This window comes from Anguilla rostrata, chromosome 6 (assembly GCF_018555375.3).
Source record: "Anguilla rostrata isolate EN2019 chromosome 6, ASM1855537v3, whole genome shotgun sequence".
In the NCBI taxonomy this organism is placed as follows: domain Eukaryota; kingdom Metazoa; phylum Chordata; class Actinopteri; order Anguilliformes; family Anguillidae; genus Anguilla; species Anguilla rostrata.
Genome location: NC_057938.1, coordinates 28,752,052 through 28,776,703, shown reverse-complemented (window position 1 = coordinate 28,776,703; position 24,652 = coordinate 28,752,052). Strand labels below are relative to the sequence as shown.

The 24,652-nt window shown below is 39.8% G+C and overlaps 1 protein-coding gene across 8 annotated transcripts in view; it reads left to right on the top strand.

The window, feature by feature from the left end:
- Positions 1-24,652, top strand: part of LOC135257857 (serine/threonine-protein kinase MRCK alpha-like) — a 377,275-nt gene that overhangs the window by 28,309 nt on the left and 324,314 nt on the right. For all 8 annotated transcript variants that reach the window (XM_064341039.1, XM_064341035.1, XM_064341036.1 and 5 more), the window contains exons 2-3: positions 2,235-2,326; positions 24,270-24,353. In XM_064341039.1, coding sequence (XP_064197109.1) covers positions 2,235-2,326; positions 24,270-24,353 — 176 coding nt within the window. The remainder of the gene's footprint in view (positions 1-2,234; positions 2,327-24,269; positions 24,354-24,652) is intronic.

The following is a 24,652-nucleotide window of genomic DNA, read 5'->3' as shown; positions in this document are numbered from 1 at the left end:
TATATATTAATTGTTATAGCTTCCTTCTACTGTCATCCTATAATTCTCAAATCCTTATCAACTTGAGGGCTGAGAACAGCCTCTCAACATCTGCACTCTGAACAGGAGCTGTGAGGGTGACAGCTGCTGCCAGACTGAGCTGGGGTTAGAGTTCTTGGGGATCAGGGGACACAAGCCACAGCAAGTCTCCTCCAGAGTTTTTGACTGAAGAAAGAACACACAATTTCTACATATTTGTACACATACATACATACATACATACATTTGAATTAACAACATTTCCTCTCTTCTTGAAGGCTCAGACAAACCTTGAGGTCTAGTAGCATTTCTCACTCCTGGAATGCTTCTCACTCATTCAGCAAGTCCTGCTCATTCAGTCTTGGGAAGTACCTTGCTAGGGACTGCATCTCTGTGCGCCCATAGCTTGCATATAAACTTCCTTCCTGAATTTGTTTTGGAGCTAGCACCTTAAAATTCCCCATGATACCCATGTCAAGCGACTTGCCACATTATCTGTGAGCATGTCCAGAAATGGGACCATGACCCAGGGTTAAAAAAAAAGAATAAATGTACTCAGGGCCATCAACTCATTCAATCTATCCAATCATTTCACAGCTTTTAAAACACTTACATTGCCTGAGAATCTGTCCTAGACTCCATCTGAAAAGTAGGCTGGCACCTCATTTCGCAAAGGCTGCAGGCCCAATTCATCGGCCAGCCAGCTGTCCCACTTCTCCTTCACCTGGGTCTGAGTTGTCTGGTTCCTGAGTGAGGAGATCAGTGCAGTCACCTGAAATACGTTATGTACATATGTACACCATTTTATTTGTAATGTTTAATAATGCTGTACTACTTAACTTGTTCCATTAACATTTTCCTCACCTCCTGCTCCACATGTGCAAAGAACAGGTTTCTCTTTTGAAACACTTGAAACTGCCTGTGCAGTATATTGTGTACAACTTGCATCAGGCAGAGGGTTGGTGGAAAAAACTTGTGTTTGAAGAACCTGTACAGCCCCTTCACCGTTGGCTCTGATCTTGCTTGTGTTGATAGATCTGCAAGGACAGCAGGCAAGATCCTCTTCAGGACATTAGTGGCTTCTCTGCTGCTCTCCTATTGTGTCTGGTTTCCTCCCTGAAAAAAGATTTAAAAATAAAAACACATTCACAGAAGCTCCATCGCTGCCAAATCCCACCAAACTTTCCAATGCCAGCTTCCTGAAAAACTGAAAAAACAGAGAAACAAAACAGAAAATAAGTTATTTTCAGTTTAATCATTATGATGGAAAAGCACAATGATATGAAACAAAAATTTTAATTCTTAAAGAAACGTTTTAATCATCATTACCTGAATATGTAGAGTCCAGGATTCCCTGTGCATTCCCATGCTTGACGTCCTGATTCGACACACTTGAATATACACTTGTACTATGTATGTATATACATATATATTTGTATATTGAGTAAAGTCTGTATAGGTACTGTATGTCTGTATATTGAGTAAAGTATGTGTTTGTATCTCTATACGTTATATTTCACTGAAATAATTAGGATATCACTACCTTGGGATTGGGAGGGATGGGAGGACTTTTTATTTTTATTTTTTGGGTGGGGGGGGGGGAAGGAAAATTTGTAAAGGGCACTCTTAATTAAATTTTTCGTATGCTTCATAATAAAAACAATTGTTCACAAAAAAATCATTTGGTATAGGACTGAATTGCATGTACTGTATAATCTTCAAATGGCGGCTATAGCAGCAGTGTGCAAAATGTTATTGACTGTGTTACATTGATGATGTGTTACATTAATACTGACACTCCGCTAGATCCTAAGTGAAACTAACATGGATGACGTTAGACTGTGCTCAAAACTATCTGACTAGGCTATTGTTAAGTTTCAGTCTGACCGTGAAGTTTGTTGAATAACCGTTTATAGGCGTACATTTCACTCAAATACACACAAAAATGTTACGAGTAACAAGCATGTCTCTATTTACCAATTTTACACTTATGAGAGCGGCACTCAGGGCTTTCCCACTAAGCTTGCTCTGGCCTGGGACAAAAATGGCAAATATGACCCTCTTCATTAATGGTTTTGCTACATCCATCATTGCTGCTTCAGATCTGTTGGATAGGCTGAGAATTTGGTGGCATCCTGCTTGTTTAATAATCCTTTTGTATCTTCTTTTTCTCCCCTCTCTTCCTCTCATCCCATTACTCCCCCCCCCTCCCCCAGCCAAACCATTTGCCTCAAAAGTAAAGCAGATGAGACTACACAAGGAGGACTTTGAGATCTTGAAGGTTATTGGCCGGGGAGCATTTGGAGAGGTAAGAAATCATGCCCAACTCCACAGTACCACTGGCAACAAATGAACGAACAAGCCAAAGCAGAGGAGAAAGTGTTCTCAACAGAACGTGTTATTATCCCATGAGCCTTTTCCACATAGATGATGTTTATGTGATGCAACATCATGTAATGGATTTGTTCTGTAGCTCTATCCCTCCTGCCCCCTAGTGGTATGGGTGTCAGTGCCCACAGAATGATAATAAAGCAATCATCTGCAATTTATTAAAAAATGGGCCACAAACATGCTGCAAATTCAAGGTCAGTGCCTGCAGCAGTCTCCTTTCTGGCCAAACACCACTCATTCCCTTATCAGTGCTCATGGCAATAAATGGCAGTAAAATAAAAGGAGCTGCCCCATCCCCCAATCACTTATTACACATCATAAAACTTAAAAAAAACAAACATTTTTTTTTCAACTTACTGCGGTTGTCTGGTCTTGTTCATTTTTGCATGTAAAAGTTGTATACCCTTTCAGCTTTCAGAACAGTACCTCAGATCACCAAATAAATCAATCATAAAAAAGTTTTAAATGTCCATATGTGCTGTACTTACATTGAATTCACTTTTGGTATATACAATACTGGCTCCTTTGTTTATGTAAATGTGTCTGTAATCCAAAATGCCTCTGCTTGTATTCAAGCTAACATTGTTAGCTTGGTCAGGAACTATTTTCAACTCAATCCAACAAGAATTTATTTAGAGCATGGCTGGTTTATCTGACCACCCCATGCTCTCTTTAGTACAGTAGTATTTTGTATTTCAGACGTCTGCTAATCTGAACAATGATATGTTTACTTTTAGGTAAATTAAGTTACAGAATGAATTAAACAAGGCTGTAACCTTTCTAATGAGCCCTCATTGCTGTCAATGGCTCCAGCCATTTTCAAGAAATCTAACTACATACTACCAGGGGGGCTCTGCATCATGAAGCTTATGCTCATAGTGAGTGAATGCGTGCAGCTGAAAAGCCAGCTAGTTTTCCTAAAATGTGTGAAAATTATGGCAGATCAGAGAAAAAGGTTTATAGCTGTGGCAGAAGTATTTGAACAGCTTGATTAAGCAGATCTCAATTAGAGACTTCATTTTCATGTCTTTAAAGTGGAGGTTTGCTCAAAGATAGGGTCTTAGATAAAGTTATGGTCCCACTGGAGGGTATTTAAGTTAACTGAAAAAGCGAGTTGTGTTCTCATTATTTCTTCTTATTCCACATCAACATTTTGTATGCCACTCGTCCAACAATTTTCCAGCAAGACCTACCAAGTTTGGCTAGTAGTTCACTGAGTTGCTTGTGCTTTTTCTGGAAATAACTCAGATATTTTTTTAGATGTTTATGATTTCACATTGAATAATTTCCTATTGATGACCACGTTTGGAATGTGAAAACACGCACAGATGCAAGCTAAAAATTGGTCGCTGCTGCTGCCATAGGTACAGACTGTCTTTCTCTTTTGCAAAGCTTCTAATGGACAAATTCTCTGGAAATAGGTGGGTGACGTTCACAGCAGTAACGTTAGCAACAGCAAAGAATTAACCAATATTAGTTTTCTGTTATAAAGTGCTTTCGGAAAGTATTCAGACCCCTTCACTTTTCCACATTTTTTTTTTACGTTACAGGCTTATTCTAAAATTGATTAAATTAATTTTTATTCTCATCAGTCTACACACAATACCCCATAATGACGAAGTGAAAATAGTTTTTTAGACATTTTTGCAAATTTATAAAAAATAAAAAACGGAAATATTACATTTATATAAGTATTCAGACCCTTTGCTATGACACTGAAAATTGAGCTCAGGTGCATCCTGTTTCCATTGATCATACTTGAGATGTTTCTACAACTTGATTGGAGTCCACCTGTGGTAAATTCAATTGATTGGACATGATTTGGAAAGGCACACACCTGTCTATATTATGTCCCACAGTTGACAGTGCATGTCAGAGCAAAAACCAAGTCATGAAGTCGAAGGAATTGACTGTAGACCTCCAAGACAGGATTGTGTCGAGGTACAGATCTGGGGAAAGGTACAAAAAACATTCTGCAGCATTGAACATCCCAAAGCACACAGTGACCTCCATCATTCTTAAATGGAAGAAGTATGGATTCACTAGGACTCTTCTTAGAGCTGGCTGCCCAGCCAAATTGAGCTATTGGGGGAGAAGGGCCTTGGTGATGTAGGTGACCAAGAACCTGATGGCCACTCTGACAGAGCTCCAGATTTCCTCTGTGGAGATGGGAGAACCTTCCAGGAGGACAACCATCTCTGCAGAATTCCACCAATCAGGCCATTATGGTAGAGTGGCCAGACAGAACCACTCCTCAGTAAATGGCCCATGACAGCCCGCTTGGGGTTGGCCAAAAGGCACCTAAAGGATTCTCAGACCATGAGAAACAAGATTCTCTGGCCTGATGAAACCAAGATTGCACTCTTTGGCCACAATGCGTCACTTCTGGAGCAAACCTGGCACCACTCATCACCTGACCAATACCATCCTTACGGTGAAGCATGGTGGTGGCAGCATCATGCTGTGGGGTTGTTTTTCAGCAGCAGGAACTGGGAGATTAGTCAGGATTGAGGAAAAGATGAATGGAGCAAAGTACAGAGAGATCCTTGATGAAAACCTGCACCAGAGCATTCAGGAATTCAGATTGGGGCAAAGGTTCACCTTCCAACAGGACAACTACTCTAAGCAAACAGCTAAGACAACGCAGGAGTGGCTTCAGGACAAGTCTGTGAATGTCTTTGAGTGGCCCTGCCAGAGCCTGGACTTTAATCCGATTGAACATCTCTGGAGAGACCTGAAAATAGCTGTGCAGTAGCACTCCCCACCCAACCTGACAGAACTTGAGAGGATCTGCAGAGAAGAATGGGAGAAATACTACAAATACAGGTGTGACAAGCTTGTAGCATCATACCCAAGAAGACTCGAGGCTGTAATTTCTGACAAAGGTGCCTCAACAAAGTACTGAGTAAAGGGTCTGAATACAGTTGAGGCCAAAATTTTACATACACCTAGGCTAAAGATATTCAAACTCAGTTTTTCAGAACTCCACACATTTCATGTTACCATGAGTTTCTTTTGGCAAGTCAATTACGGCATCTACTTTGTTCACATCAGAGGTAATTTTTAAACAATCGATTAGAGACAGATTTATTTCAGCTTTAATTCACTATATCAGAATTCCAGTGGGCTATTCACACCTGGCTGCATGCCTCCTCACCACTAAGACAAAGACTCAGTGAGCCATTTAGAAGACAGAAACAAAGACATCTCTTGATTTTAGAACATTTATTGAAGCAAACTATATGCATGGAAGATGAGATGAGACTGGTGTACTCTTGCAACGCTTGCGTGGCCTCTTAGCTAGTGGTGAACTAGGCCGTGTTTCCTGATCAGAATCTCTGTAAATATGATAAAAACAAAATTGTTAGGAAATGTGACATCAAATCAAACTTTATTTATATATCACATTTCCTTCAACAGGTGAAAATTAAATGTGCTTTACAAAAAAGGGGCAAACCACTAACTAATGAAAACAAAACTAATGAAATGTGACATGGTTACATCATATACAAACAAAGAACCAAACAAACACAACCAGACGCAGAGAGGTAGCCTATAATTTTGAGAAGCAATGGTTAGAATCGTTCGTGTGTGTTCGTAGTGTGGGAATTTACAAGCACGCATATTAGTGAATATTCCTACAAACACACAGAGAATGTAATACAGCACACATTCACAAATAATGCAAGCTATCAACGAGACAACATTAACTAAACTAAATAAACATTGATATTCCAGCTCAACTACACGCAACTCATCAATAACAATGCCTCAATCTGAACTAGGCTAGGTGTGTTTAGCTAAGTGGTAATTTATTGCTATTTCCCGAATTTACTTACAGTATGCTAATATCGATTGTGCGAGGACATCAGTTTTAGAATCCTAGCCACGCCACTACACACGCCAGGCATGGGCTATTTATTACCAATATGATCGAAAAAAATACAGTCTACCTGCTACTTCTAACACACAACCAGACACAGAGTGCCTAGCCTATAATTCTGAGATGCAATAGTTTGAATCGTTCATAGTGTGGGAATTTACAAACGTGCATATTGCTGGATATTCCTACAAACACAGAGATACGTTGCAATACAGTACACATATTTACCAACATGATCATAAGAAATATACTTACTCATGAAGTTGATCCTCAGCTGGATCAGTTCGCTGTTCGAAATGACACCGCTCTTCATCAATGTCGGCTTCCGGACGGACCATTTTCCAAAATTAAACGAAATGTTTACCTCAAAAGAAGTGAATTAGGCTACACTTTGACATTCTATCCTGCTTTCGCAGGCTTGGCATTTCTCACATGGATCTCAGATTGGCCCTCCCCTACTCTCCTTCTATGGAGAGTAGTTATAATGTCATTAACATGTGAATGCGATTTGGGCGGCCTTCCTGCTGAGCAAAATTCACATAGTAATGAGTAAGGATTAACAAAGCATACATGGTTTAATTAATCAAATTTAGAACTTTTAAAACAATTCATATTATTTGTCAATGGGCGCATTGGAAAGTCGCGATTCTAAGGTTTCTGTCAATGTTTTTGTTGCGTCTGTATGATAACAACTCGTGAAGTTAATCATCCAAATAGAAACTAAAGTTCATTTAATCTTGCCAAGCTCCGCCGGTGGAGCTCCCGACCCCAGAGGGTTAAACAGTTTGGAAGATTCTAGAAATTGATGTCATGACTTTTTAGAAGCTTCTGATTGGTCAATTGTCATAATTAGGAGTTAACTGGGAGTTAATTAGCACCTCTGGCTGTATTTAAGGGTCTACCTTTAGAGCCACTGCCTTTTTGCCCTTGATATCATGGGAAAATTCAAGCAACTCAGACATGACCTTAGAAAAAAAATTGTGCACCTCCACAAGTCCGGTTCCTCCTTAGCAATTTCCAAACAACTGAAGGTACCACGAGCATCTGTACAAACAATTGTTTTCGAATATAGAAATCTTGGGACCACACAGACACTGCATCTTTCAGGAAGGAGGCACAAATTAACTCCAAGGGCTTAACGAACTTTGGTCTGAAAGGTTCAACTGAACCCCAAGACAACAAAAAAGGAACTGGTGAAGGAGTTAGACTCATCAGGTACCAAAGTATCTACATCCACCATTAAGAGAATCCTACATCGCCATAGCCTGAAAGGCTGTCGCTCAAGGAAGAAGCCCCTACTCCCAAGACTGGCATAAAATAGCCAGAATGAAGTTTGCAGGTGATCACCAGTATGACCAAGCCTTTTGGAGGAGTTTACTCTGGTCAGATGAAAGAAAAATTAAACTGTTTGGCCATTATGATCAGCGCTATGTGTGGAGGAAAAAGGGTGAGGGTTTTAGTCCGAACAACACCATCCCAACTGTGAAGCATGGGGGAGCATCATGTTGTGGGGGTGTTTTGTTGGAAAAGGGACTGGTGCACTTCAGATTATAGATGGCATCATGAAGAAGGAGGATTGTCTAGAAATACTGAAGCAACACCTCAAGACATCAGCTAGAAAGTCGCAACTGGGTCTTCCAGCAGGACAGTGATTCTAAGTATACATTACATTATATTACATTACATTACAGGCATTTGGCAGACACTATTATCCAGAGCGACGTACAACAAAGTGTATAATCATAACCAGGAACAAATGTGTTGAAAACCCTTGAGGGAAGTACAGTTCCAAGTGCAGGGAACGACCGCATACTTTAAATTGGACCCTGTAGTTTAATCTGATTAACGCAAACAACAAAACAGTCTATGCAAATAATACAAGCAATAGTTGAGTAGGCACGAGTGCAATAACTAAGTCAACTAAGATAAACAGCTTACCTAGCTACAACCCTAAGATTACATTATCAATTAGAGACTACAGGGAGGTAGGGATGGATGGGGAGAGGTGCAGCCTGAAGAGGTGAGTCTTCAGACGTCGCTTGAAGGTGGTCAGGGTCTCAACTGTTCTGACCTCCACGGGAAGGTCATTCCACCATCGTGGAGCCAGAACAGACAGGAGACGTGACCGGGAAGCGCAAGTGCGAAGGGGGTGCCAGGCGTCCTGAGGTAGTGGAACGGAGGGGTCTGGCTGGCATGTAGGGTTTGAAGATCTTGTTGGTGGGTGAGGTGAGTTCCCCTTCACTGTAAAGCACTTTGAGCATTTGGAAAAGTGCTATATAAATGTAATTAATAATAATAATAATAATAATAATAATAATGCTGGGGCTGATCCCTTGACTGCCTGGTATGCTAGGACCAATGTTTTGAATTTGATGCGAGCCATAACGGGCAGCCAGTGGAGGGTAGTGAGCAGGGTGGTGACGTGGGAGTGTCTGGGGAGGTTGAAGACTAGGGTTGGGTATCGTTTCAATTTTATCGATTCCGATTCCGATTCCGCTTATCGAATCTGGGTCTTATTGAATCTCTGTTCCGATTCCAGTATTTTTTGGAGAGAAAAAAGAACAAATATTTCAAGAACAAAAATTAGCCTACCTTTATTCTTGGCACATTTAGGCTATAATCATAAACTGTCAACTGTGACAGAAAGGTTTCTTTTTCCCTTCATTTATAAAAAATAAATTATTACCCTTTCTTATAAGGAATGATCAACAAAAACAATTACAAACAAAAACTATTTAAATAAATAATGGAAAAATATTACAAAAAAAATAATTTGTAGACATCATTCATTTAACTTCAATATAAAAGGCGAATATCAGCTCATCTGTGTTTTGTACCTGAGCGTGAGACATTGTCATAAAACTTTTCCCGACCGTGAAAACTGCCTGACTTGTTTACATTTTGGACAGATGGCTAGTGGGTAAATCTATCGCTGTTTCCATTGCAGCACTTTTGACACAAGCAATATCGGAAGTGCTATCCTAAAATTTCTTCTTACCGTGAAGAGTGACTGGCAACCATAGTAGTATGTTAACGCAGCACAATTATATCGAGAAATACCATCTTTGGGGAAAAAACGCTATTTTCTGTAAATGCATTTAGATCAAACCTACCATGCATAAAAACATAAAAACGCTTGTCAATCACCCACTTCTCTTTATAATGCCATCATAGTGTGGAATGTTTAAAACCACCCCTTACCAAAAAATAGTATGGCAGCACAATTATATCGAGAAATACCATCTTTGGGGAAAAAACGCTATTTTCTGTAAATGCATTTAGATCAAACCTACCATGCATAAAAACATAAAAACGCTTGTCAATCACCCACTTCTCTTTATAATGCCATCATAGTGTGGAATGTTTAAAACCACCCCTTACCAAAAAATGTAATTAAATTAAAACTGTAGGCTACACGTTAACGTTAAATATAGACCCACTAGTCTGACTTTGACAGCTATGGGACTAAACCGGCTCTCGTTTTAGTTTATAACACTAAAAGTAACTTAAACATCCACTGAGCACTAGTGACTTACTACTAGTTAAGCATTTTAGTATTATTCCTGCAGCCTACTTGAGAATACTTGGTGTACGGAAACAGCGATAGATCTACCCACTAGCCACATCTGTCCAAAATGTAAACAAGTCAGGCAGTTTTCATGGTTGGGAAAAATTTTTTATGCCGACTTTGCTACTGTTAACGTTAGCTGTGTCTCGGGCTGGGAGACCGCAACACATCGAACACGGTGCATTCCTTCAGATTCATGCCATGTTGAAGTAAATACTTTGTCATATTGGAGGTGCTTCCTCCCTTGCATAAAATATCCTTACTGCACGTGTTGCATTTTGTTGTGTCGCTTTTTTATTGAAGCTAAGCCAAACTTTCGAGCGTTTGCTGCGATCAGCCTTGGTCCAGGATGTAAACAGAAGTGTCTCTTCTCACATGCTTTGTTGACGTACTGTGGACCAAATAACGTGACGTTAGGTTCGCGTAGCAAGTCCTGGCAGACAAGTGAAACTTTTATGGACTGAAAAATGCTCACTCCAGTTCACTCGGCAGCGCGACTGAAATATGCAAAAGTTGGGAACCGAACTGCAGAATCGAAATGCACGTGTCTTATCGAATTCACGGTTTTTGGAAATTTGGAACCGGTTCCAACTTGGAACTGGTTCTAGATACCCAACCCTATTGAAGACCAGACGAGCTGCAGCATTCTGAATGAGTTGCAGGGGTCTGATGGCAGATGCCGGTAGGCCATCCAGAAGAGAGTTGCAGTAGTCCAGGCGGGATAGTACCATTGCTTGGACCAGGAGCTGGGTTGAGTAGGTGGTGAGAAAGGGGCGGATTCTTCGGATGTTGTGCAGGAAGAATCTGCATGTCCGGCTTACTGCTGCAGTGTTCTTGGAGAGGGACAGCCTGTTGTCCATCACCACTCCGAGATTCTTGGCACAGTCTGATGACGTCACCAAGGTGTCTCCTAGGGAAATGGAAAAATCAAGGAGGGGAGAGGTTAGAGCAGGAATGAAGATTAGCTCCATCGTACCCGGATTGAGCTTTAGGTGGTGATTGTCCATCCAGCTCTGGATGTCCCTCAGGCAAGCGGAGATGCGGGCAGGGACCTGTGTGCCCAATGGGGAGAAGGAGAGAAAGAGTTGTGTGTCGTCAGCATAGCATTGATAAGACAAGCCATGGGCAGAGGTTACAGGGACAAGGGATCTGGTGTATAAGGAGAAGAGAAGGGGACTGAGGACTGAGCCCTGGGGAACTCCCGTGGCAAGTGGGTGGGACGGCAATACTCTACCAGCCCAGGCAACCTGGAAGGAGCGATCAGAGAGATATGACTCAGTCCAGTCAAGGGCTGTGCCGCAGATCCCTGTTGCTGCCAGGGAGGACAGGAGGATGGAGTGCTCCACAATTTCGAAAGCAGCTGAGAGATCTAGCAGAATCAGGACAGAGGAGAGGGAGGCTGCTCATGCGGCATGAAGTCACTGGATCGAAAAAGGAAGGAGAGATACCGGTCGGTAGTTCTGGATGACGGAGGGGTCTAGTGTGGGCTTCTTCAGCAGCGGGGTAATGTGAGCCTTCTTGAAGGATGAGGGGAAACATCCAGAAGACAGGGAGGAGTTCACAAGGGAGGTGACAAATGGGAGGATATTTGGTGTGATTGCCTGGAGGACAGATGAGGGGATAGGGTCGAGAGCACAGGTGGTAGGGCGGTGGGAGCAGGAGCTGGGAAACATCAGAGTCTGTGAGGGGAGAGAATGTGGAGAAACAGGAGGAGGGCACAGAGGGGGCAGCGGGCACAGAGGGGGCGGAGTGCGCAGAGGGGGCAAAGGAGCTGCGGATGTCTGCAATCTTCTCGTCAAAGAATACTGCGAAGTCATCTGCAGTGAAGGAGGACTGAGGTGGGGGAGGAGGCATGCTGAGGAGAGAGGAGAAAATAGTGAACAGTTGACGAGGGTTAGAAATGGAGTTATGAATTTTAGTTTGATAGAAATTTGTCTTAGCGGCAGTGACAGCCGAAGAAAACGCTGTCAGGAGAGACTGATAGGCTGAAAGGTCGGATTAGTCCCTGGATTTCCCCCACTTCCTCTCAGCAGCGCGGAGGCTGGCCCTGGAGGTGCGTAGGGTATCAGACATCCATGGACTGGAAGGGGATGAGCGTGCAAGAGGACAGAGAGAGTCGAGTGCTGAGGAAAGAGATGAAGTTAGGGTGGAGGAAGCAGAGTCAGTGGGGAGTTTGGAGAATGATTGAAGAGGAGGGAGGGAAGCAGTGACTCTGGGAGCGAGAGAAGAGGGTGAGAGGGAGTGGAGGTTACGACGAACAGTGACAGTGGGGGTGGGAGGAGCAGAGGGAGGATGGGGAGCAAGAGGGAGGGAGAAGGAGATGAAGTGGTGATCAGATGTATGCAAATGTATACCTCCAAAGTTGTAACAAAATTGTTTAAAGACAACAAAGTGAAAGTATTGGAGTGGCCATTACAAAGCCCTGACTTGAATCCTATAGAAAATTTGTGGACTGAACTGAAAAACCGTGTCCGAGCAAGAAGGCCCACAAACCTGACTGAGTTACACCACAGAACGGGCAAAAATTCTGGCATAGTATTGTGAGAAGCTTGTGGAAGGCTACCACAAATGTTTGATGCAAGTTAAGCAATTAAAAGGCAATGCCACCAAATACTAACGAAGTGTATGTAGAATTTTGACCCACTGAAAATCTGATATAGTACATAGAAGCTGAAATGAATCTGTCTCTTAGATATTATTTTGAAATGAACCTTTATGGAAATAAAGTAGATACCCTCATTGACAGTGTATGGTAACATGAAATGTGTGGAGTTGTGAAAAATTGAGTTTGAATGTCTTTAGTCTAGGTGTATGTAAACTTCTGGCCTGAGGAGTAGGTATGTAAATGTGATGTGTAAGTTTTCTATTTTTAATAAATTGGCAAAAAAAGTCTAAAAACCTGTTTTTGCTTTGTCACGGGGTATTGTGCGTAGATTGATGAGAATAAAAATGAATTTAGTCCATTTTATAATAAGGCTGTAATGTAAGAAAAGGTGGAGAAAGTGAAGGGGTCTGGATACTTTCCGTAGGCACTGTAATTCTAGCCGGTTAACGCACTTATTTCAGCATTGAACATAATGTTATTTCTTGTAGGATATCACCATTTAAAACATGTTAGATTTGATTCTCCCCTCTTTTCTGTTCAAAATATGTGATTTTGTGTGAAGAAAATTTGTTTTTTTGTGGTGTAGATTGTGTTCAAAACATTATCCAAAATGTGAAATTTGGAGAGGTTTTGGGAAAAATCTTGGAAAGTTGCAAAATTTCACTGCTTTTAGTTGTCTACACATTTCTTTTTTTTGCAGTGGTAGGAAAGTGGTTGGGGGTGAATTTTATATAATAATTTAGATGCTAGCTTGTGCATTTTGTGCAACAGTACAGTTACATTTTTATATATATTTTGTGTATACCATGAATAATTCTTTACATATTTACAAAATTTTGATACATAGTCTAGATGCCACACATGTGCCCTTCAAATATTGCCATAAGCTCTCTGCTTATTTCCACAGGTTAGGGCTTTATTTAAGAGTAGTACACCCAGGTGAAAATTTCCTTTATAAATGCTTCGGGAGAAAGGGTTAATAATGACCCAGAGGAAGAAAACACATAGAGGAGGTGTAACGATTGATCGGCCACAAGGCACAAGATGGAGACAACACAAGTACGAGTTAACTAGAAATGGTTTATTACAATTAAACACATGACTCACAAACACATACCCAACATGAGATGTGAAGTGAAATGCAAATGGAGTATGAATGACTGTTTGTATGTGCACCATGAGATCAGTAAACAAGTGTTGCTTGGGCAAAAAGAAAACCAACGTCAAAAAAGGCAGACTGTACAACCACAGCTGCCGAACTGCGTGGAGGAGAAGAAAAAATGAGAGCCGCAATTGAGCGGCAAACAGTCTTCCAAATAGAGGTATTTCCAATCAAATCAGGTGAGGAGGTTCTAAGGCTGCTGTGGAAGCTGGGTGTAGGGGAATCAATGCAATGTTACATCTGCATATAAATGGCTATAGCAATATATATGGGATAGGCAGCTTCAACATAGTGATCGCTTGTTTTTTTTTTTGTTTTGTTTCTTGGATTAGATTATTTTTTTCAATTTTGTATTCCTGTTTGAGCACTTGCTAGCCGCCATACCAAAAGGGTAAGGGTTACATTGTGATTGTGGTTCTTTATGAAAAGAATCAGATGATCCGGGTGATAAATCAAAATGAATTAACTAGCTTTGTTAAATTAGTACTTTTTAGTATATGCTATTATTTGCCTGTAATTATATCGGCTTTAGGGTTTTTGCAAATAATCAGCCATGGTGCTGCCCCATGGCAAGTTTTGTGTGAGTGTCAAGATAGCATCAATCCCCCAAAATCGAGTAAATTTAAATGTGATCACTAACAGCACTCAATACAACATTCTGAAAAATAATCTGACCACCACAATGCATGAGACGCACAAAATTGGCATCTGTAATGCCGTAAGCAGTGTATGTCATCCGTAGTTTGGAAAAAAACTAATCTAATATAAAGGCTACCCAATGATGATCAATATAAAGGTTTACTCTGGGGATTTTCAAGACTAAGCTTGATACAGAGCACCAATTTAGTTAGAAAAATGGCGAGCATTGTTGGGCTGAATGGCCTGTTCTCGTCATTATATTATTTTATGCTATGTTATTTAGCACACAGCGACTTCAACTTCTCAAGTAGATCAAGCAAATATACAGCGGGGATCAAAAGTCTGAGAACACTCAAGTCCTGGTTGTTTTCATTACTTATGAAGGAATAATGCAAATATGGTAATCCAGTAACACTTCTTTGTCAAGAATACATTATTGAGACCATTTACAAATGAAAATTTTTACACATTTCCAAAATGGTTGTTTGAAATGGCAAGCTATGTGGCTATCTGGTTTGAGCACCATAAGCTAAGAATTTCTGTATTCGTTATCACAGTTCCATTCAATGTGTGTTCTTAAAGGAGTAACATGGTGGTTGAATGTGACTCTTGCCAGTTGTCTTTAGGCAACAACAAAAAAAATGTGCATCATTTTTTTATTATTCAGTCATTTAAATGTATTTTAAAACATATTTTTCTAAGCCTAAATTTCCCACTATAAAAGTTCACCCGAACTGTCTGGGCGTGGTAATGAGAAATGTCAGTTAGCTATGATTGACAGACCGTGCCCCGTTACCATAGCTACCTCCATGATACGCGCTCATCTTGGGAGACTGCATTTTCACAAGCTAGCTAACTTAGCATATCAAGTATTGATAGCTAAGGGCGTTAGCTTATATCCAATAATAATTTTTGCTAGCTAACTAGCCAAGTTAAGATAAAACCACAATGATAACGTCCTTATGAAAGCAAACTACATAGCTAGCTAACGTCAGCTAGCTAGCTATACATGAATTTAACCAACCAGAGATAGTCTAATAGTACTTAAAAGGCACTCTAATAAGTGAACCTAACGTTAGTCAGATATTTGCATTGTCTTGCCTGTAAGCCAGTGGCACAAACTATGGGTCACGAGCCGAGTTATCCATGGGTCCCCAAATATGATTTAGAATGAGCTATCACAGCAATCTGACTGACAGTAGGGAGGGCAAAACAGAGCTTTAGAATGTCGCCAGGAGTGTATGTGCGTGTCTCACAGAAGAGGTAGTTTGTCGCCTTTTTTTAGTTCATTACAGTGGTGATAGAAGTGACAAGAATTAAGTGGTACTGTGCTGTTAGCCTTTACTGATCGCCATACAAGGTTAATGTGAAGTAGCTAGCACAATCGGACAGCACTAACCCATAAAAATGTACTTTGAATGGTACTTGCTCAATCGAACGGTGAATCTGAAAAACATTATATTATAGTCAGCGGCACGAAAATTTTCTTTCACATCCTCAATAAATGGCAAAAGTCCCAGTAGAAGATTTAATTAAACCTTTTAAAGTTATATATTTTCTGAAACGTTATCGATTGCGCTTAGCCACACTGAGTGAAACTAGGCGATCTGAGCATATAATTTCTATGTAAATTATGTCAGAAGGATTCAGCCTTGTTGTTTGCTACCTAAACTTCACAGCACACTTGTAGCAGGACGGTGTGTCCCATAGACATACGTCTATGGTGTGTCCAGTCAGATTTCTTTACGGGGCTTGGAAAGGGGAGTGGTTACTGTACTTGTGATGCACTAAGTTGAAAACATTCTCAACCGGTTAAAAATAGGACGCATAAAATTAAAACACATATTTCTCCAAAAATAAAGAACTGACATATTTAATACTTTATTCATCCTGTTTCTTCAATGCCTCTTGCGCAAATATATATATTTATAACACTTCTAGGGTCATTTTCACACCTACCCAGGCTTTTGTGTGCACCCCTCTGTGTGTGACAGTTTTTAGGTTGCTTGCTTCAATATTTAGATATACCCGTGTAAGCAACCCCCCCATCCAATAGAAGCCCATTCAACATCAAACTCCACGTTAGACTCATTGTAAACACATGTCCCTGCTTCTCATGACTGATATTGTCCTTCTAATGAATGTCGCCCTTCATTTTTCTATTAGTTATTTCATTATGTTAATATTTTATGCTGTTTTGTTGCTTTCCTTTACGAATGCAGGAAGTAGATCCAGACAGTTTAGGATGCATATCATTGTGCGACTTCTGATGTGGGCGTACCTGCAGACAATAACGTTAGGTTGGTTGTAGAAATAGTTTTGTATTACTACTAGCTAGCAAACCAGAAAATGTCTGAGGACGAAATAAATGGATGGTGGCAACCCTATAACAACAGCCAGCAAGCTGTCTAACTGTTATCGTAGATATCCTATGTATCACAGACAGATGTTATAGCGTTAGCCAGCCCGTTTAGTACCTACCTCGAGCGGTTCGACCAATGATGGAAAAACGGTGGGTACAGCTCCAGGCTTCAGATGGTCGCCTTGGTAGTCGGTGGCTTCAAAGTGGTCGCTGCATACCCTTAGTCCTCCTTTGCAAACTTCTTCAGCTGTTATGTTAGGGTGTCTGATTACATCCTGCCATGTCTGGCACAAAGTTGCATCATGTGGAAATCTATGAAAATGTGCTTTCAAGGCTAGTTTAACGAGGGCATTATAACAACCGGGTACAACGCACCTCATTATTACACCGATATCGCATCAAACAAAAGCTAGCAGACGTTAGTTTGTTTGATTTCAATGCTAAGTTAATGGAATGTTTTGCTTTGCTTCTTCTCGATTTTGCCGCAAAACGAAATCGAAGAAGAAGAAAAAAACAGAAACCGTACTATGTGGACTTAAAAAAAGTAGGTTTTTGCTTCTAACGTTAGAAATTTAAAATGAAATAACTAATTGAAAAATGAAGGGCGACACATTCATTAGAAGAACAATATCAGTCATGAGAAGCAGGGACGTGTGTTTACAATGAGTCTAACGTGGAGTTTGATGTTGAATGGGCTTCTATTGGACGGGGGGGGGGGGGGTTTGCTTACATGGGTATATCTAAATATATAAGCATCTAAATATTGAAGCAAGCAACCTAAAAACTGTCTGGGGCCACTAAAGCCTGGGTAGGTGTGAAAATGACCCCAGAAGTGTTATAAAATGAAATTCCCCTTTAAGGCTCAGTATGCAAATATCTGGGCCTATTAACAACTAAAACTTGAATGAATCTATTCTACCAGTTAATGTCGCTGCAGCTAGTGTTCTTACATTATAAATAGCTGCACACTTTTTTATAAAATGTTTCGTGGTATAAGAAGTATAAGCACACTTTTGGTCTTCATGCACTGTATGTAGCCAATGCACTTTGTTTTAAAGAAAAACTAATTCTACTTGTTGGAGTGATCTGCTCATGAAAAAAAAACATTGAATTTGTCACCATCATCTAACATAAACCCATCTCCTTAACTCAAAGCTAGTTATAACTTATAAGTTGAGTCTATGTTTAAATAGTCTATGTTTATTCATACCTGATTTGATAGGAAACTTATTGCCATTTGTTCACAAAAGTTTGTAGACTTTCCTTTGTGATAACGTTATTAGCAATAGGTCACGTTTAGCCTAGTAGTTTAACTAGACAAGTTATTATACGCAGTACTGTCATTGTGCTAAACAGGACTGAATTTTACTGGGGTACGTGCGTTCTGGTTCAATTTTTTTCTTAAATTTCTTAAAAATAGACACAGATCAGCATCGTTGTGAAGTCACAACATTTTTAAGTCACAAGCCATAGTCAGAAGTGTACAATCATGTAGTTTTGAATGCACACTCAGCCAATGGTTAGTAATTCAAATTGTTTGCTAATTCAGGTCTTAGAACATCTGAATTAGACAGCAGAACAAACAAGTTTTTTGCACTTGAAAAATATAAGGCAAGTAACCTCAGGTGAACATGGTGCAGGGTAGTGCCATTTAATTCAGGCATATGGGCTATTACTTAAGAAGTGGTATCCCCTTTGAGCTCCGATGGCTGCGCCACTGCAGTCAATCTGTGCAAAATTGAAGTCATATCTGAAAAATATGACTGCTTTCAGGCGATCAGTTGTCATGTGACAGGGTCATCAATGGTTTGATCATTGTGACTTGTATGTATATTGACCTCTAAGCTAGAGAATACAATGTAAAATTTTGAGAAAGAGGCTGAAAAATTTTGTTTCATTCATCCAATATGTGTCCTTATAGCTTACAAATATGTGTCGTCACTGCTCCTTCAAATCTCTCGCTTGGAAGTTTTTTGGATTTTTGATAATAGAATTAGGCCTATATTTCATGTTATTCATCGATACAAACGAAAACACTCAATTAAGTGTTGTATTTTTTGTTCTTCATTCAAAATCTTTTTGAATGGCGTATTGTACTGTGAGAACATCGTATCATGAACTTTTGTATATTGTGATACATGTCGTTTCATGGGCTGCCTGTATCATCTCACTCCGAGTCAGGTGTTTATTATCTTCGCCAGGCGAGAGCCTGGAGGGGATTATGCATTTGGTTGCGCGCGCGCGTGTGTGTTTGTGTATCTGTCCACAGCTAATCTCGCATACTACTGGGCCGATCAGCCTAATACTTGTTGTGCATGCTGACAGCAGGCCATGGACCTGAATTCTCAAATATTTTGCAAATCTGTCAACGACAAGTATTTTATTTGAATTAATTTCCATCATTGTCCGTTGAAATAAATTGACTGCCAACTCCTCACTCCTCCTAACCGGCTGGTAGGGGCCGCAAGTGATCAACAACTGCTTCCGTTTGGAATGAAAGACCAGCGATGTAAAATGTCAATTTCAACGTTAAAATGCCAACAAAATAATCCGCCAACTGACGGGGTACATTAATGTTTGAATCTGTGGCAATTATTTTGTTGGAATTTTCACGTTGAAATTGATATTTTACATCGCTGGTCTTTTGGAATTGTTCCTATCCAGATTGTTCCTGTCCAGATTTTAAATGAAAGTGCCAGACTATAACGTCAACGTTAGGTCTGTCTAACACATTGTGGCTGATATGAATGAAATTAGCTAACATGTCACCACCTTTAGTGTTACTTCACTGAATCAGTTTTTTTGGGATTTTCAGTGGCAAAATGGTAAAAACTTGTAATATTGTATTCGTCTGGTTGCATTGATTGTGTAGCCTCTATTGTTGCTTCATCAAAGCTAACACTCGAGGTAGAGATCTGTACTCTACTGAGTGCACCCTTCTAGTTCATTATGATATGTTACAAGTTACAAACCTATAGGGGCTGAGCGAACTTGGCCGGCCACCTTGCTGTCTAGCTATAACCTAAAAGCTAGACTGAAAATTAAATTAGTAAAATATGGCTTAAGATTTGTACCCTAACCTGGTGTATGTTGTGTGTTGTAAAGGTGTATCTCATGAAAAACACGTTATCAACGTGAGTTGAAACAATTTAGGAAACATTGGGTAGCATTGCTTTGGAATACAGCTTGTTTAATTTGTGTGTAAGAGCCTATATTGTTTGTAGTACAGTAACTTGGTGTCATTTTGATATCAGTACTTTGAATGGCAGGCGTAGATTTTGCCAGTTTGTATGAATGACTTATAGACAGTGCTTTGTATTTGTAAATAACTTGGCATTTTTGTTTGTTGAAAATGTGTTTTTCATGAGATATCATTTCTCTTTGCAATGTGTTGGTAATGAATAAGTGATAATAATTCATATATAAATGTATGCTATGACAGACATGCATATGTTGTGCTCGCAGAATGATGACACAAGTCTTCCAGTGCCGCATATTTTAATGAAAAGAAGCAGTTCTTTTTCACTGCAAAGAAAACATAAAAGCTTTTAGCTGAACACATATGGAGACACTTGCTTTCAGCTCGCTTACCTTGCTAGTATTTCAGCAAAGCTTGCTACCAAGCAAGATGTCATGTGCCTGCGAATCTCACACTGACTGGTGGCCATCTATTGATGTCAGCTGGTATCGCGCTTGCTAACAAGCTAACAGACAAAAAGATTCTTGTAGATAAGTACGAAGCCGCAAATTGTCATATCACTGAAGAAAAACAACAAGAAAATATTATGGGGGACTAGAAATAATATCAAAACTAACAACATATATCAGCCTTCGGAACATATACAAGGCGCCACATACACATAAATGCATGCAAACACACAGCCTACATTCTAAAAGAAACAGTGGAAATGGAAGTGCTTTTAATCCGTTTGCGCACATGGCAAATCTGGCCAATCCTTGCCCATTTAGGGGTACCCTATTTAACCCCTTCGCGCAAGCCCCCTAGTGGTCGGCACGCTGGCGTGCCCAGATTACTGAACTGAGACATTCAGTGCTACTGCAACCAAAGTACAAGTTAAAAACAGAAACGCGTTGTTTTAGTTTCACAAGTGGACGATACACGACAACTATGCCGAATACAGAGTTTCGCAGCGCCACTATTGACGCTCTGGTCGTTCATTTAACACGCCCCTCCTCCCTGCAGTCTCATCTACAACTACACACCCCACCCATGACATAATGGACAATATTGTCTACCTTGGCATTCATAAAAATATTCTTTCACCACTAAAAAATTGTATTCCGTCATAGCAACCAGATAAACCTGACAATAGCCCTAAGGTATGCCAATACAGCAGTGAAAACGCTGCTCACTGAATAATGAAATAAACAAGAAAAAGTTTTTTAAAATGATACCATGCCATTCTACAGTCAATATCTGGGAGTAAATATTGAATAAATATACAACCTTACCATTGGTTTTACGTGTAGAGATGTCCCTTTTTAGATTGAGTGGCCGTGTATTGTCTTGGACAATCTGTTTGTGAAATATACACACATTTGTGATGCCTGCGTACCTTCCAAAATAGGTGTTGTTTATGGCGTTGTTGCCCTTTTTAGCACAGTCTGGCTTGTTTGACAATTAATTTATTCAAGAGGTGAGAGTATAAGCTTTCTAACGATGTATAACATGTCTAATTTTGCTTTTGGAATAGCGTTTTATAGGTCAGCTTAACCAAAAATTTTATTATCGCATTCACTTATGCAGTCACTCTGTGGTAGCAGTAAAAGACGTTGCTCCTAACGAAACGTGGTTAACGATTTTTCGTAATTTCTCGGTAAATACTATTATTATTTAGGACTTCTGGGCATAGCTAAGCCATAGGTTTGCTAATAGACCTAGCTGACATCATTTTCTGGAGCAAAACAGAAGCGATTGGAACTGTATCATTGATTTCCTGTCTCTGTCTCCATCTACTGAACATAAGATTTCATCATTGCTATGTAAGTATTACTGCTCAAAATACTTTGGTTATATACGTTATTTTTGAAATTGAGTGTCTTTAAATAGGTTAGTGGTATTATATAATGTGGATATTTCACACTGTAATGTAAGCGTTAATTAGGAGTGTAATAGTTTTTGTGATGCATGCAACAGTGATAACGTGAGAGTTGGAACACTGCCAAAACGTGGTGGACGATTGAAAATAGTTTTCATGTCGTCCCATCCCCGTACAAGAAAACGTCATGTCACGTCATATCTGGGTGCATGAAACCCAAAAACTACTAAGCTATGAATGAACGCTTACATTACAGTGTGAAGTATCCTTATTATAAAACCTATTTAAAGACACTCAATTTAAAGAATAACATATATAACATATATAACTGAAATATGTTGAGCAGTAATACTTACATAGCAGTGATTAAATGCTATCTGTGTTCAGTAGATAGAGACATTAAATCAGTGCCATCGTTCTCTCCTCTTCTGTCTTACTGCAGAAAACTGTCAGCTAGGTCTAACAGCAAGCATATGCCTTAGCCATGCTCAGAAGTTCTCATGAATAATAATATTTTCCAAAAAAATGACTAAAGTCATCAATTAGGTTTTGCCAGGTGCAGTGTCTTTTACTACTATCACAGATACCATGAATGCGTCATGCAGCAATAATAAGACAAAACTTTCGCTCACGTTAAGATACAAAACATCATTGCAAGTAGTTAGAAAAAAAGTTGTTAGAAAGCTTATTCTGTCATCTATTGGATAGATTAATTGTCAATCAAGCCAGATTGTACGACAAATGGCGACAACACTGTAAACAACATTTGTGTTATTACGCAAAGCTATTTTGGAAGGTACCCAGGTGTCACAAAAGTGTGTGTATTTTGGATATACACACTTTTTTTTCTTCTTCGGATTTTCCAACACAATATATGACCACTCAGTCTCGAAAGGGACATCTCTACGCATAAAACCAATGGTAAGGTTGTATATTTATTCCACATTTAGTTGCAGATATTCACAGCAGAATGACATGGTATAATTTTAGAGAAAGTCCTCTTGTTTATTTCAGCATTCTCTGAGCAGTGTTTTTCACAGCTGTATTGTAACATACCATTGGCTATTGTTGACTTTATCTTGTTGCTACAACAGAATACAAATTTTCAGTGGTAAAATAATATTTTCATGTATGCCCAAATAGACACTATTGTTCTGTTTGTCATGTGTGGGGGGTTTATTTACAGATGAGACTGCAGGGAGGGGGTGCTTGGTAAATGGACGACCAGCACGAAAGTCTTCAGCCTAGTTGTCCTGAATCGTCTACTAATAAAGCTAGAACCCAGAGTTTTTGTTCTCAACTCATAATTTGGTTGCAGGAGCACAGAATGTCTGAATTGAGCGATCTAGGCACGCTGGCGTGCCGATCACTAAGGGCTTTGCGCAAAGGGGTTAATGGGCTATTACACACGACAAACCTACAAATTGTTTGTATGTCGGTAGAGGATCTATAGGGCTGGCTAACATGAATGTAGAATGTGACCTTGCAGGGTTAAAACTACAGTAGCTTAGTTTATAAAGGAGTTATCAGTTCAGGGGCAGCGGTGAATGAGAACCGTTTTTGAGTTAAAGAAACTGGACCTACCTGGCGTGAAGTCATTATCTTGCAGCAGTTTCTATACGACCGGTAACGTTACCAACTGGACCGAATTGCACCCCAGAGGTTAGAGATCTATTTCAGCGGTGCCAGTATGTGTACTGACATTATACATTCGGTCTGTCGTGTCGTTAGCAAGGTAGCTAAGGTTAAACAAGGTGAAAACGCCAAAAATGGAACTGTCTAAAGTGTGCTTGTATTCTTTTTGGATTACAGAATAAAAAGGAGTTTGCCGCAAAGATTTTACAGATGCAAAAGCAATAGTTTAAATGTTGTATTGTCAGTGGGCCAGCAAGCCAATGTAATGAGTTAGAGATTTGTTTCAGTCGGAGGGGGGATTTGCACCGTCAGTCTTACAAAAAGTTCCAAAGGCACTACCCAATGAGTTACGAGGGAAGCTGATGTCGTAAAATGACCAATGGGGAGAATAAATTAAAACTGGTTGAGGTCAATTTAAAGGAAAGTTTCAAGGCAGGTTTTCTGCCCCATAGATACGTAGCAAAAACATTTTTTAAATAAAAGTATGCGTCTGCGTTTTCTTCCCCCCGCTAGCTTCTTGTTGTTCTCTTCTGTGACAGGCTTATGTTTGCTGTCAACATTTGTGCAAGATGTGCACAAGTAGGTGCATGCTGCTTTTGCCTGAGCCCTTTTTGTTTTGCCTGAAAGCCAGAAGCTGTGCTCCCACAACTGCCTGTTAAAGTGTGACTTCCAACATATATACACATGCTGAGAAGTTGTTCATGATTTGTGTCATGTTATCAGCTATTTTGATCGGTCAAATTAGAGATCACCAATCCCATGCTTTAGCTTAACTTTAGCATAAATTTATGCTTTAAATGCAGAGTCCCATTTCCAAACAGGTTTATATAACACAGTGAATATTTCAAGTGAAGTTTTTGAGGGTATAGAATTGGGTAAGCAGAACTTATGTGTTCAGCGCCTGCTTCTTATCTTTCTTTATGACATCTTCCCTTTTTTGGCTCAGGTCGCTGTCGTGAAGGTGAAGAATACAGATAAGGTGTTTGCCATGAAGATCCTCAATAAATGGGAGATGTTGAAGAGAGCAGAGGTACGGAAATAATACTCAATCATCATTTACTGTCATTCTCTATTTTTTGTGTTTCTAAATTATGCTGGTGTATAAAGCAGACTGTTCTCCTTCCCCCATTGTATATCAGATGCATGTTGTGATGGCTGAGTTAATTCATTTATATTATTATTATTATTATTATTATTATTCAGGGTTCGTACGGTCATGAAAAACCTGGAAATGTCTTTGAAATTTAAAATGCAATTTCCAGGCCCTGGAAAAGTTATGGAAAATAATATTTTTTGAAAAGTTTTGGAAAAGTAATGGAAATATAGCTA